Source organism: Idiotropiscis lumnitzeri, chromosome 18 (genome assembly GCF_059441095.1).
Source record: "Idiotropiscis lumnitzeri isolate Australia: NSW breed Sydney's pygmy pipehorse chromosome 18, RoL_Ilum_1.0, whole genome shotgun sequence".
NCBI classification, from domain to species: Eukaryota; Metazoa; Chordata; class Actinopteri; order Syngnathiformes; family Syngnathidae; genus Idiotropiscis; species Idiotropiscis lumnitzeri.
Genome location: NC_142408.1, coordinates 11,825,662 through 11,839,041, shown reverse-complemented (window position 1 = coordinate 11,839,041; position 13,380 = coordinate 11,825,662). Strand labels below are relative to the sequence as shown.

Genomic DNA, 13,380 nt, shown 5'->3' with positions numbered 1-13,380 from the left:
TGTTTGTTCTTTTAGTGACGCAACCTTTTGGAAATAGGGCCAAAATGTTCACACTTGGTTTCATGAAACATTTTCCTAAATGTTTGGGACAGTTAAAAGAGTTTTATAGCGGAGACATACAGTATTTGAAGAACATGGGAGGTTGTCATCGTGTAATAAGTTGCAAACAATGCATATATCGCCTTCAAATTTGCTATCAGCCTCCCTGAAACGCTTTTAATCTCATTTCTCATCAAATTTAGAAGGACGTCCAGTTGTTGGTAATGTCACGGACGGTATAGAAAGTATACGCTGCTGTTTTCTATTCTAAGACCAATAACAGAGTTTCCCAAGGATAAAGTAAATTAATGCAAGGTCAGGAATTATATGGGTTGAATCGCAAACTTGAAGTCACAAACTTAAAGCTGCATGCACGTCATGTTTGCATCTGAGCTGTGACTCCAGCAGGTGTTAATGTTACCACATCCAGTTACACTGACTAGGCAGATGCTCATTAACTGTCATTATTGCCTGGTGTCTGTGCGTGAGAAGAAATAGGATCTCTTCCAGTGATCGTCCATGGCCACGGGTCACGTTTCCGCAATGGGCTCTTCTACCTCACCATCAAACCGCATGTTTGGTAGCACCAACCGGCCGAGTACGCTTTTTCATCAGCACAAGGAGCACATTGTGGTAAAAAGCACACAATCCCTCCCCCATACTTGCCTAAAATAATCCTCTTACTGTCTTTCCATTGAAACAACATGCCATTTGAAGCCTATACATATTTTATGATCTAAAGCAGGGGTGGGCAAACTTTTTGACTGGCGGGCCACAATGGGTTAAAAAATTTGACAGAGGGGCCGGACCAGGAGCAGATGGATGGAGTGTTTTGGTAACCTCACCTCATCGGAGAAAGAAAATACATTTACTTTTAAATGAAAATGAACAAGAGCATTACAACAACATATTATATATTTGAAAAACCACAGTATTTAGAAAATAGAACATTAACAAGATTTATTCATTTAATTTTTTTTCAAATTCGGCGGGCCGGATTAAAACGTGTAACGGGCCGCATGTGACCCCCGGGCTGTAGTTTGCCCACCCCTGATCTAAAGCGTTTCCATCACTTATCGTTATTTCACACTCATTATTGTTATGTTTAAATTCTAAACTCCACCTTTTGCTCTTAAAAGCTGTAAGCATCGACATAAAATGCACGTTTGGAACCTTGTTCTTTGTCCAGGATATTAAGTGTTTCCTTTTTAAGTTTTTTTTTTAAAATCATTTTGCTTTATTTTGTACACTAAGAAGCTGTAAATAATTGTGCGACAGTATTTCTAAAAAATAGTACTAGTTATTTGACCGGCGTGTTAGTTAACAGGCTTCTTTTTCATTCATGCAGGATGACAAGCAGCTGGGTCATTGCAAGAAAGGTGAGTTCAAATTATAACATTGCATCTTGATTCATATTTTCATCCAGTTTGAAAGTCTTTTCCTTCACTTCCGGGAAATAATTTCTTTATTTTTATAAAATCTTGTTTACTTCTATTCATTAGTTTAGGTCTCAAAATGACTGCTGTGTGAAAAGTTTTGTTGTTAGAATAGTAAGACAGGGCTACCGATATCACCTGCTGAGCGCACAATGTTGGTAAAGGTATCCTCAAGAATGAAATTTTAGATGTGAAAAATGATCTTGCATTGTTCAATGTGATATTTCTCTGCAGACTTACTCGGATTCAAGTTGACTAACGCAAGTATTTACTGTTTGGTTTCAAGTCTCTGCATTTAGAAATCTAAACCTTCATTAAATCTTAAAAAGTGTCTGACTGTTGCTCGTGTGTGTGCGTGTCGGTGTGTGTGGAATACGACAAGTGAGAGTCTGTCCAGCACTTAAGATAATGGCCTGTTTTGGCCATTTAGGCAAAGCGAATAGGAGCAAGTCATGAGGCTTGAATGGAGACGCATCAATAAATGGTGGTAAACTTTCATTTGTTCATGAATCGAAGTTGTGACTCTTACTTGTGTAGAAGCACAACTTCTTAAATGCACTAACATCTGGATTAAAACTAACTTTTGCCTTTTGCTATGCCACATTGGATCACCTGTGAAATGCTTTCATTGCACACATTCACAACGCCTTATGTGAACAGATCACATGATGCTGTCGTCATAGCGACGGCATTGTGCGATACCTGAGTTGGGTGCTGGCGCAGGGCCGAGACGCAGGAGCTACCAAGAGGAAGACACTATTGAGGACACAAAGTCGTTTGTTTTTCATCATGCCGAGAAGAAGGGATTTGTCAACGGATGATGGTGAGATGGATGGATGAATGTTTTTTTAGAAGACTTGTTTTGTGATTGTTTACTCGGCAATGGGACTGTGTTAGATACTGCAAAATGCGCACATTTATCACGCACTTATGATAATTTCTCAAGAAACTATATCTCACTTAACAATTCAGGCGAATATTTGATAATCATTTGATATGGGTCATATAACGGGAGGTTCTTGGTTCAATTATGGGCTTGGGGCTTCATGTTCTTCAGGTGCTTTGCGTGAGTTCTCTCCAAGAGCTCTGGCTTACTCCCCAGTTTCAAAATCATGCATGTTCCATTAGTTGACCCTTCTAAATTGTCTATGGATGTGAATGTGACTGAACGGTTGACTGAACCACTGTCGTGGGCTGATTGCTGAACTTGGAGCATGACATCAATTAAATGTGTGCGTCTTTTCTTTGTTTCTCAGTTGGGATCGATATGGAGGATGATGTCAGCGACAGTGATGGTAAGTCAACTACAATAATTCTATGAACTTATGTACATGACTGATTGGTTGACTTTCTCGCCTGTACATCGACTCTCAATATAGACGGTGCCACCCGGAGGCGAGGAAACAGAAGACAAGCAGCTGGAAGAACCGCTGCGAAGGGAAGAGCCCGCGGCAAAAAAACAGCCAGTGAAGATGAAGAGGAGGCTGAGGCTCCCAGAACCAGAAGAGCAAATGCAAAGAAGCCGACCAAGAAACGCGGAGGTGACGATGATGAGGACGATGAAAGTGAAGATGAGGGTCCCAAAAAGAAGAAACGAGGGGGAACTGCCGGTAAAAAAAAAGGAGGAAAAACATTGGACAGTGAGGAGGAAGACAGTGATGAGCAGAAGAGAAAGAAAGGAAAAAAGGGAGGAGGAAAGAAAGGGGGAAAGGAGGAGGATGACAGTAAAGGCAAGAAAGGAGATGGCAAAGGAAAAGACAAAAAGAAGAAGAAGAAACAAGAAAGGTATGCTGAATGTTTCGATTTTCTGAAGTGTGTGACCTCACGAGGGTTGTGGGTTGACTTGAGTTTATCCAAGATGACTTTGGGCGAGAAACAATCACAGGGCACATATAAATAAATACTCGTTCACACCTTTGGCCAATTTACACTCTTAGCCTAAAATGCATTTTTGTGGAATGTCGGAGGAAGACAGCGTTTAATGCGAAGGCTTGTCTCTCAGTATTTACACAACGCACGTTTAGAAACGATCATGACTTGCTGCCTCTTGCGTGTCCATCCTTCCCCAGTTCATCTGACTCCAGTTCAAGCTCCGATGAGGAAGACGAATCCTTGTCCGAGGGAGAGATGGCCCTGCTGATGGAGGAGGTGGAAGAGAAGAAAAAGCTGATATCCACCATCAGGAACAAACCATGGAGGATGAAGAGGCGGCTCACACACCTGAAGTAATGTCCGATGGGAGGTCATGACAATACTTCATTGTTTCTCCTGACAAAATACTCATCTATCCTTTTTCTTTTATGCTTTTCCTCATTGTAAGCTAGGGCCTGTCCTAGCTCACATCTACACTGTAAAAAATGGGGAGTGACGTTTACTTGGAAAAAAAAATCTAGTAAAGAAGTAGTAATAAACACTAGTTTAGTACTAGTTAATTTAGTTTAGTAATAATAAACGCTCGTTTGTTGAATTTAAAAAAAGCCACTCAGGTTAGCACCTGACGCCAATTATTTACTACCGGACCGTATCAGTGGCATGGCTCAGGTGTAGAGTGACCATCTCATAACCTTGAGGTAATGGGTTTTGTGTATAAAACCATGAAGTTCTACCCTGGAGTGACTTTTTAGGTTTAATGAACTTGTAAAATTTGCGCAAAAACTCTTCTTCTAAAATTTACTTAGAATTCCTGAGTGAAAAAATTTTACTCTGATTTTTCAAGTAAATATCACACCCCATTTTTTACAGTACACTGAGAATCATCTGACAATTGGCGTGTTCATCAATGAAAATCAATATAAATGCAAAGGACATGTATACTTTACACAAAAACTTTTTATTATAATGTTTTGTCACTGATATTAACTGACCTTTCCATCCTCCGCGTGTCTTCGCAGGGAAGCTCAAGAGTTTGTGGATAAGTTTGAAGGAGCTCTCGGCAAAGGAAAAGGCAGGAAGTGGTACGCCTACAAAGTCATGATGACAAAGGTGGGAAAAAAACTAACTAAAAATCTGTAGTCCCTTAATGAACTTGTAAAATGTGCTCAAAAACTCTTGTAAAATTTACTTAGAATTTCTGAGTGGAAAAATTATTCTAGGATTTTGTTTGTGGCTGCTTATATTTAATAGCCTGATAATAAAACGTTTTGTGTTTTTCATGTGTTTTTCAAAGAAATGGATTAAGTTCCAGAGGGACTTTGAAAATTTCAAAACAGCCTGTATTCCCTGGGAGAGGAAGATCAAAGAGGTGGAGAGTAAGTTATGCTTAATGCTCAATTTGCTCTTTATAACAGGTGCGCAGTGACCGCTTGTGTCCCGAAAATAAACTCCTTTTCTGGTCCTCAGGTCACTTTGGGTCATCTGTAGCTTCTTACTTCATCTTCCTCCGCTGGATGTACGGGATGAACCTCGTTATGTTCGGTTTCACTTTCGGACTGGTGGTCATTCCTGAGGTGAAGTAATAATAGCGGAGTTAAAACCATTCTCAGATAAGCGCAACTTGAATAACATTACAGTAGTGTACAGAAAAGTCGTTAGTGTCGAACAGTGACAATGCGAGATCAGGTGTGTCACGGGAAATAATTCTTAGCTTTGCGTTAAACTGAACAGATTTCATGCTGAATGCAACAATTTCTAAGTAAATCAAGACAAAATCATCATTATATCAGTATGTAAACATTTATGTGGCATTTTGGGGGAATTTTGTAACATAAAAAATGTATTTTGACTTAATAACAGGAAGCACTGGTGCAGAATAGGCTATATGAGTTTTGTTTAGGTAAAGATGAGTACCAACTGTGACACTAACCTCCAAAGTGGAAAGTTATTATTTTTCTTCCTTCCATAATGCAGGTTTTGATGGGTCTTCCTTATGGGTCCATTCCCAGGAAGACCGTTCCGAGAGCAGAACAGGCAACTGCTCAAGACTACTCTGTCCTCATGGACTTCAACGTAAGTTTTGTGAGTGTGAATATTTGTCTGACTGTACGCTACAGTAACTTTTATGTAAATAATTTAGTCATCTTGTGCTCGGTTGACAGCTCTTATTTTAAAGATCAAATAAACTCGAATTAACGTGCTATTCAAATACAATTGAACGTTTGATTGATCCAATCAACAAATACTCAAGAATGATTTATTCGTCTTATTTAGTGCATGAGGGGGGCAAACATATTCAAATCTGTACAGTGCAAACTAGAACTAAACCAATTAAAATGTTTTTGGCATTGAACCCAAACCTATTATGTCAAAAATTGTAACTTTTTTTTTTTCATTTATATATACAATACTATCAGTCCGCGTTATCTGCGCTAGTTTTACAAATTATTGTACCATCGAAAGTGTTGGAAATGGGCCTGCGCTCATAAACACTGCAATGTTAAAGGAGGACAAGATCCAATACAGCCCATTTGATATTTTTTGATAAGGGCAGTAAAATTTGTTAATAATTTTCTTTTTTATTTATTTATTTTGGAGTAATTAAGAAACAAGTGACAACATCAATGGAACCAATTCCGAACTCTCCATTGAAAATTATTGTACTTTCATTGCTTATAACATCCAAAAAGGGTTATCAATTGGCACCAAAATTCATGTGGACATCCCTACGTATGAACACTTACCATATCCAAAGGATTAACCTCTCCATGGCTGATTTATATGAGAATGGGGAACTGTGTAAGTGAGCAGAGGTACATATTTGATGCTATGATAGTGAATTCAGTTTCCATTCACTAACAATGTGAGTGTGCGAAGGGTTGTCATCTCTACAGTATATGCTTCCTATGATTTATTGATTCAATTAAAACAGACAGATTTGTCAGGAAAGGGGAATGAAAGTATTCTTCTCCCTCAGGGATATTGCAAGTATTCTGTCCTGTTCTATGGCTATTACAACAGCCAGAGGACCATCGGCTTGCTGAAGTTCAGGCTGCCTCTGGCCTACCTCATGGTTGGGATTGGAACATTTGGCTACAGTTTGATGGTCGTGATCCGCACGTGAGTCATGATCAATCAGATTAGATCATCTTTGAATGTTTCGAATCAAATGCACAACGCCGAGATAAACCAATTGTGTTAAAATTCTCAAGAGCCTGTCACATTATTCAGACTTCAGTACCAAGACCAGACCAGATAAACAGGTGTCATTTTCCCTCACAAATGTTATTATTTAGTCATATTTGTTGCATGGGTCAGAATGGCAAAGAATGCAGACCTCGGTGGTGGGGATGGAGAAGATGGGGAGTTCACTTTTGCCTGGAAGATGTTCACCAGCTGGGATTATCTCATTGGAAATGCAGAGACTGCGGACAACAAGTACGCATCCATCACCACCAGCTTCAAGGTAACCTTGGAAAGCCCGTTTGAGTAAATGGGATTTACATACTACATGTAAGTGTTTTTTCTGCTGATCCTGTGCAAGATCAGGAGTCGATTGTGGATGAGCAAGAGAACCAGAAGGATGAGAATATTCATCTGAGGAGGTTCCTCAGGGTCCTGGCTAATGTCCTCATCACCTGCAGCCTTGGAGGGAGTGGCTACCTCATCTATTTTGTGGTGAAGAGGTCTCAGGAGTTTGCCAATAGAGATGATCTCAGCTGGTATGAGAAAAATGAGGTAACGCGCACATGCAGTGGAACATTAATCGACTAGTCACTGAGTCGACTTTATTACTCACCATTGACATTTAAAGCTTGAAGTGGACTTATTGCTGGTCATTTGTTTTCATCTTTATCTTCACTGGTCTTAAAAAAAAATCTGAAAAGTAATACCATGAGATTTTTGGCGAGGAACAAAGACAGGAGCATTAAGTGAACCTCCATCTTCTTCGCAACAATGTTATGTACAAAAACACAAAGACAACAACTGAGTAGTTTATTCATCATACAAAACCCACCACCGACATCACAACTCTTGTGTTGCTTTACGACAGTGTAACAACACGCGTCGCAATGCGGCTTCAGCTTGAATTTAATCTCATTTTAGTTAACAAATAAATAAATAAATAAAACATATATATATATATATATATATATATGATTTTTTTTGCTATTATAAATTTAATTGAATGCTATATAAATAATTAGACAAAAATAATTAGTGATCTCAAGATGGTTTCTCTCCGTGTGTAACAGGTAATTCAAATACAATTTTTCTTCTGTGCTTCTTTCTTGTTCTTGCTTTGCAGTTGGAGATCATCATGTCTCTGCTGGGCCTTCTGTGTCCTCCTCTGTTCGAGACCATTGCCGAGCTGGAGGACTACCATCCTCGGATCGCCCTCAAGTGGCAGCTGGGACGCATCTTTGCTCTTTTGTTGGGAAACCTCTACACGTTCCTGTTTGCGCTCTTTGACGAGGTCAACAACAAGGTGCGTGGCCGCTCCTTTGCCGCGCATTCCTCAGCGCTCACACGTCTTCTCAAGCAGCTCCAGCCTTATTTCACATCACTTATCCAATCTCGCCCATAGCTTGAAGAAGAGCAGTCCATAAAGAACGCGACCATACTGGCTCAGAAGGAATATTATGCGAATTACACCCGTCTACTTAACGACACAGAGGCCACCCCACCTCCCATGAACCCTGCTGATGTGATTCGAGGACCTTGCTGGGAGACTGCTGTTGGCATAGTAAGGACGGATATTTTCTAACTTTCTAACACAAAGCACTGTAAACTAGACTCATAAAAATAAAATTATTGATAAATAAATGCCTAAAGTTGCAGCTTGAGACCGACTTTTTTGTTGTGTCTGACGCAGTACAGCAGCTCCTTGGCGTGAACTCGGCCCGTGTTCTTATGCATGCAAGGCTCATGTATTTGTTGAACTGCAGCCAGTGTGTTTTGGTAAAAAAAATGACTGTGTGTATTGGAAATTATATGTGGATTAGGGTCTAATTTATTTAAAAATAAATAAATAATGAAATAAAATTATTGGGCCATGTCAGCCTGGAATGGATTGTTCGTTCGGGATTTGACCCAAAATTCCCAATTGCCATAATGTCCCGCTTGAAGATTATGCAGACTGATTATTTTGTAGTGTGAGTTGTCTTGAGTGATTTTTTTTTTTCACCTCCTTACTGAAAATGTTTAAATTGTGTTAACATTTTCGGTTGCAAATTCTCTTCAGCATGGTTAACACCAAGTTCGGCCACAAACTCTGGGAATGTTACGTGAAACAGAAAAAAGGCCAATTATGAAATATATTATATATGTGTCCGGCCAGGTTCAGTAACTTCCTAAAAGAAATTCGGGCCAGTTATAAGAATGTGTGCAACCACCAAATTAATCACTTTGTCAATCATATATTTTATATATTTTTTTTTTATTCATCATATATATAGTTTTGAAAGGCTACTTTAAAAGGAAAATTGTTTCCAATCCTTTTACTCTCCTTACAACATTAAAATTAAAATCAGGTTTCATTTAAATATATTAAACAGTAGTAAAGTTGTTCTTGGTCTTTTCAAGCAAATAATCTTAGGAAATTTATTTAAAAACTTTCAATACTTTTGTCGTAGGAGTTTGTGAAGCTGACCGTGTCGGACATCCAAGTCACCTACCTGACCATCCTGATAGGTGACTTTGCCAGAGCTGTCATTGTGCGTTTCCTCAACTACTGCTGGTGCTGGGACCTGGAGGCCGGATTTGTAAGTCTCACTGTTAAACTTCAAAAGTGATTCATGTGCATGGTACAAAACGACTTTAATAGATTTGAATGCATACTTTTACGAGAAGTCACTGATGGTGTAGTGGTACACTCGCCTGAGTTGTGTGTGGGCGGCGTGGGTTCAGTTCCCACTCAATGACGGTGTCTATGTCTGCCCTGTGGCTGGCTGGCGACCAGTTCAGGGTGTAGTGTGGCTTTCGCCCGTAGTCAGCTGGGATAGGCTCCAAGCACCCTCCCGCGACCCTGTACAGGATAAGCGGTGTGGATAATGACATGACTTTTACTAGAAACTGCATTGGAACGCTAACGATTCCGCAATATTTACTAAAGATGTAATATTTTTGGTCATGAAAGGAAGTTGGAAAAAAATAGTAAATCCTTATTTAATCTATACTTGGGTGTTTTGGTTTGTATTTGAAAATTCATGTATAACAATCTAATCAATGTATTTTACCGTTAAAAAAAATTCATTTTAATAATAATAATAATAATATTCCCTTTATTAGTCCCACAATGGGGAAATTTGAGATTCGAACCCGGGCCTCCTGGGGAGACTGGGTCCTGAACGCGGCGCCTTAGACCACTCGGCCATCCTTTGATGGAAGAGTTGATATTAACCATTGCAGACCTGATCATATTTAAATATAGTCTCTTTTCATTTTAGCCATCATATGGAGAGTTTGACATCAGTGGTAACGTTTTGGGACTTGTCTTCAATCAAGGAATGATCTGGTACGAACCTTTCTGATCCGACATATTTGGGAACGTAATAATAATGTAAAATGACAATAATTGTCTGTGGTTGGAAATTTCAATCACCAAGTATTGGAGTGACTGTGAATGAAAGAGTTGATTTAATGATTAACCCCTTTTAGATTGGATTTAAATGGACTGTACACTTTTGGCGTACTGAAGTGACACCAATGTAGCTATGAACCAGTCTTGGGAGTGCCTTTGGTAAACTCCTATGTGGGAATGTTTTAGGATGGGAGCGTTTTATGCTCCCGGTCTGGTTGGCATCAACGTACTCCGCCTGCTCACATCCATGTACTATCAGTGTTGGGCTGTGATGGCTACCAACGTCCCTCATGAGCGAGTCTTCAAGGCTTCCAAATCCAACAATTTCTACATGGGTTTGCTGCTCCTCATCCTTTTCCTTAGTTTGTTGCCTGTGGTCTACACCATCATGACCCTCCCACCCTCATTTGATTGCGGACCATTCAGGTACACATACAGAAAATAAAGCATAAAGCTTGGAATATGAGCTGGTGTATTTTTGATGTATTTTGAGGCTTTTGATTTTTGAAGTGGGAAGGCAAAAATGTTTGATGTGATCATTGAGACGATCGACCTGGACCTGCCAGCCTTCATAGGGACGCTGTTTGGCTATGTAGCCAACCCAGGCCTCATCATACCAGCTGTTTTGCTCATGGTGTGAGTACAGAGGTCCTGGAAGCTGAAAAAAGATGGCAAAAACACAATTCCCTTTGAATAGGTTGCCTTTGCTGTCACTGAGAAGTACCAAAATGGTCTAACTTTCTTCTCCAGACTTGCCATCTACTATTTGAACTCTGTTTCGGAGGCGTACAAAAACTCCAACTTCGATCTAAAGAAGAAGATGCAGATGGTAAATGGAGAAGAATATTGTAAACGCACTTGTTGAATCAGACATTTGCCCATGCAGGTCTGTATTGATTCTATGTATTGTATTGAGTAAATGGCTTCAAATCAATCGTCGCAGGTGAGCGACAATGATAATAATAATAATAATAATAATAATAATAATAATAATAATAATAATACCACTACTACTACTACTACTACTACTAATAATAATAATAATAATTATTATTATTATTATTTAATGAATAATATAGCACATTTTGAAATTAAACTCCTTCACATAAAAAACAATTAATGAAAATTAAATCAAAAGGAATTGAGCAGATTTTAGACATAGTCTTTTATACTCCTTTTCGGATTATCATTAGATGGTGTTACTGCTTCAGTATGGGATATTGATAGTTCAGTTTTTTTCCCCTCCAATTCTTGTTTTCTGTACGGCATTTTTTAAATCGATAGTTGCAATCAATCAATAAATCAATTAATGAGACAGTGATAAAAAACTACATTAAGTAAATAAATAATCCGAATGCTAGTTTGTTGCAACTTTACGTCATAGTCCCCTTTTTGTTTTTATTCATTAGCTTTCTGTGATGATCCACACCTCTCTCCTCCTGCTGCTCTTTCACACCATGACTAGGCGCGCGATGAAGAAAAGAACCGGCGGAACAACACGGACAGCACCAACGAGGTTATGAAAGACTTGGAAGACCTGCTGCCAAACCGCTCTCTGGCCCCACCTGCTCCTCCACCAGAGCCTGGTTTGTAGCATTCGATTGTCAGTAAATGCTTTGAGGTTCATGTTTCTTGTAAAGGATAGTAGCAACTATCTGTGGGGCCTACAGTAACTAATTTACGTATCATGATATAAACGAGCTAAAAGATTTTCTAATAAGAACTGTCTCTTTTCGAATTATTGTGCCTGCCATGTATTTTACAATATGGACATAAATGTTAATGTGTCATAGTGCATCCTCTTTTATGACATTTTGTCAAACAGAAAAAAAGACATCAGATCCAAAGCCAATGAAGACAAAACCCGGAGCAGCTGGGAAAGGCGTCCACCTTCAGAAAGATGTTGCACTTGCAACATCCAATCCTGCCACCCGAGGGCCAGTCGTTCGACCGCCCGGACCAAGAGGACCCGGACCCATGTCCGGTCCTGGTCGAGGACGAGGCCGCGGGAGAGGACCCCCTCCGAGATAATGACAGCATGATCATTCTTTGCGTCCAGTTGTTGTTGCCACATGACAGGTTGTGACATGAACTCTGGAATTTGACTCACATGGATGGCAAGTCGTCCTTTCTTTTTAAATCTGTAAAAATTGGTCAATCAATTGGTGTTATAATTTCTGGTAGTGATCCAATTTCAGCTCCAATATTATTGTGCCTCTGCATATGAAACCCCCTAATTCTTATTCATTTACAAACTGATGTTGTCCACACCATGTTTTTTAACTTGCTAAACAAAACATAAATCACACAAGTGTCCCTAAAATTAACCTCCTCATTTAATGCATACCAACTGTTTAAATTAATTGAAAAAAAATAAAAATGTGTCTCACATGTGCATTATGTCCAGCAGTGCAGTTTTGGAAAAATGCAATGTGAATTTTTTTTTTTTTTTGTGTCACATGGTTTGGACGGGGAATGTGTGCCCCCTGATGGATGAGAAACCGAAATAGGACATTGACGCTGATTTTGCATGAAGGTAGTGCAGAAGGCAACACTTTTGATATGATTTAAACATCTAATTTATAAAAAAAAAAAAAGCAATAAGATTCTCTTCATTTTTTTTTTCATTTGAGACATCCAAGATTTGTGTTTTTTCATTCTCTACATTTCCTGAAGCCTATTTGTTGCTGATGCTATAGTCTTATGTGTTCATAATTTCGTATCTTTTTAACGTGTTTTTAATGTGAGGTCCTTTTCAGTGTGTTTTTCATCTATGTGTCCGTGTGTTGGTGTTAGTGGTGGTGGTGGGGTGTGTGCCAAATGGGGGGTTTCCCATCCAGCTCGGCCGTGCTTGCACAAACAGCTTCACTAGACTTTCATTAGCGTGCACTTATTTTTTGAAACATTGGACCAAATGAAATGCTTGTGTCTCACAAATCTCACATGCAACCAATGGTCCACATTTCTGAGTTTTAGGGGATCGGCTACTGTACAATAGGGCGAATAAATTGTGAAAGGAAACCCAAGGAGTGTACTATATTCATATTTATGTACTGCTAACTGTCTTTTCAATGTCTGTCTAATGTTTTTTTTTTCTGTGTCCCTTAAATTTCCACTTTTTGGGCATTCATAAATCCATCGATTTTGTACAGCCCTTCTCTTCATTATAGTCACCACAGCCAGTCTCACTTTTCTTCATGCCAGCAGTGTGATACATCCTGAAGTGATCCGGTCAACTTTATTTTGACAATTGCAATCACTGTCGACAGAATCTTGCGGGAACAGCTGTCGAAGAGAAAATACTTTTTGGTCTGGAGCATTCATACAAGTAATAAATTCGGACGGCAGTGATTGTACTGCAATTTGGTCATTTGTGAAAAATGACAGATAGTGAATGTGTTTGCCTCTTTAACATTACTGAATGTGGACGGAAGCGAAAAATGTAGATGA

General features: G+C 39.3%; 1 protein-coding gene across 2 annotated transcripts; it reads left to right on the top strand.

The window, feature by feature from the left end:
• Nucleotides 1-2,213: 2,213 nt before the first annotated feature.
• tmc2a (transmembrane channel-like 2a) lies at nt 2,214-12,656 on the top strand. 2 transcript variants are annotated; one of them, XM_088281438.1, is made up of 20 exons: nt 2,214-2,298; nt 2,732-2,770; nt 2,855-3,260; nt 3,545-3,700; nt 4,367-4,457; nt 4,642-4,723; nt 4,815-4,921; nt 5,322-5,420; nt 6,325-6,467; nt 6,666-6,813; nt 6,897-7,085; nt 7,657-7,836; nt 7,936-8,094; nt 8,984-9,112; nt 9,797-9,864; nt 10,117-10,356; nt 10,441-10,566; nt 10,681-10,759; nt 11,396-11,516; nt 11,756-12,656. In XM_088281438.1, exons 1-20 carry the CDS (start codon nt 2,265-2,267, stop codon nt 11,959-11,961), a joined length of 2,802 nt encoding a protein of 933 aa, XP_088137564.1. In that variant the 5' UTR covers nt 2,214-2,264; the 3' UTR covers nt 11,962-12,656. The 2 variants fall into 2 exon arrangements, with proteins under 2 accessions (XP_088137564.1, XP_088137563.1); XM_088281437.1 differs by having other exon boundaries at nt 5,322-5,429.
• Nucleotides 12,657-13,380: the final 724 nt, after the last annotated feature.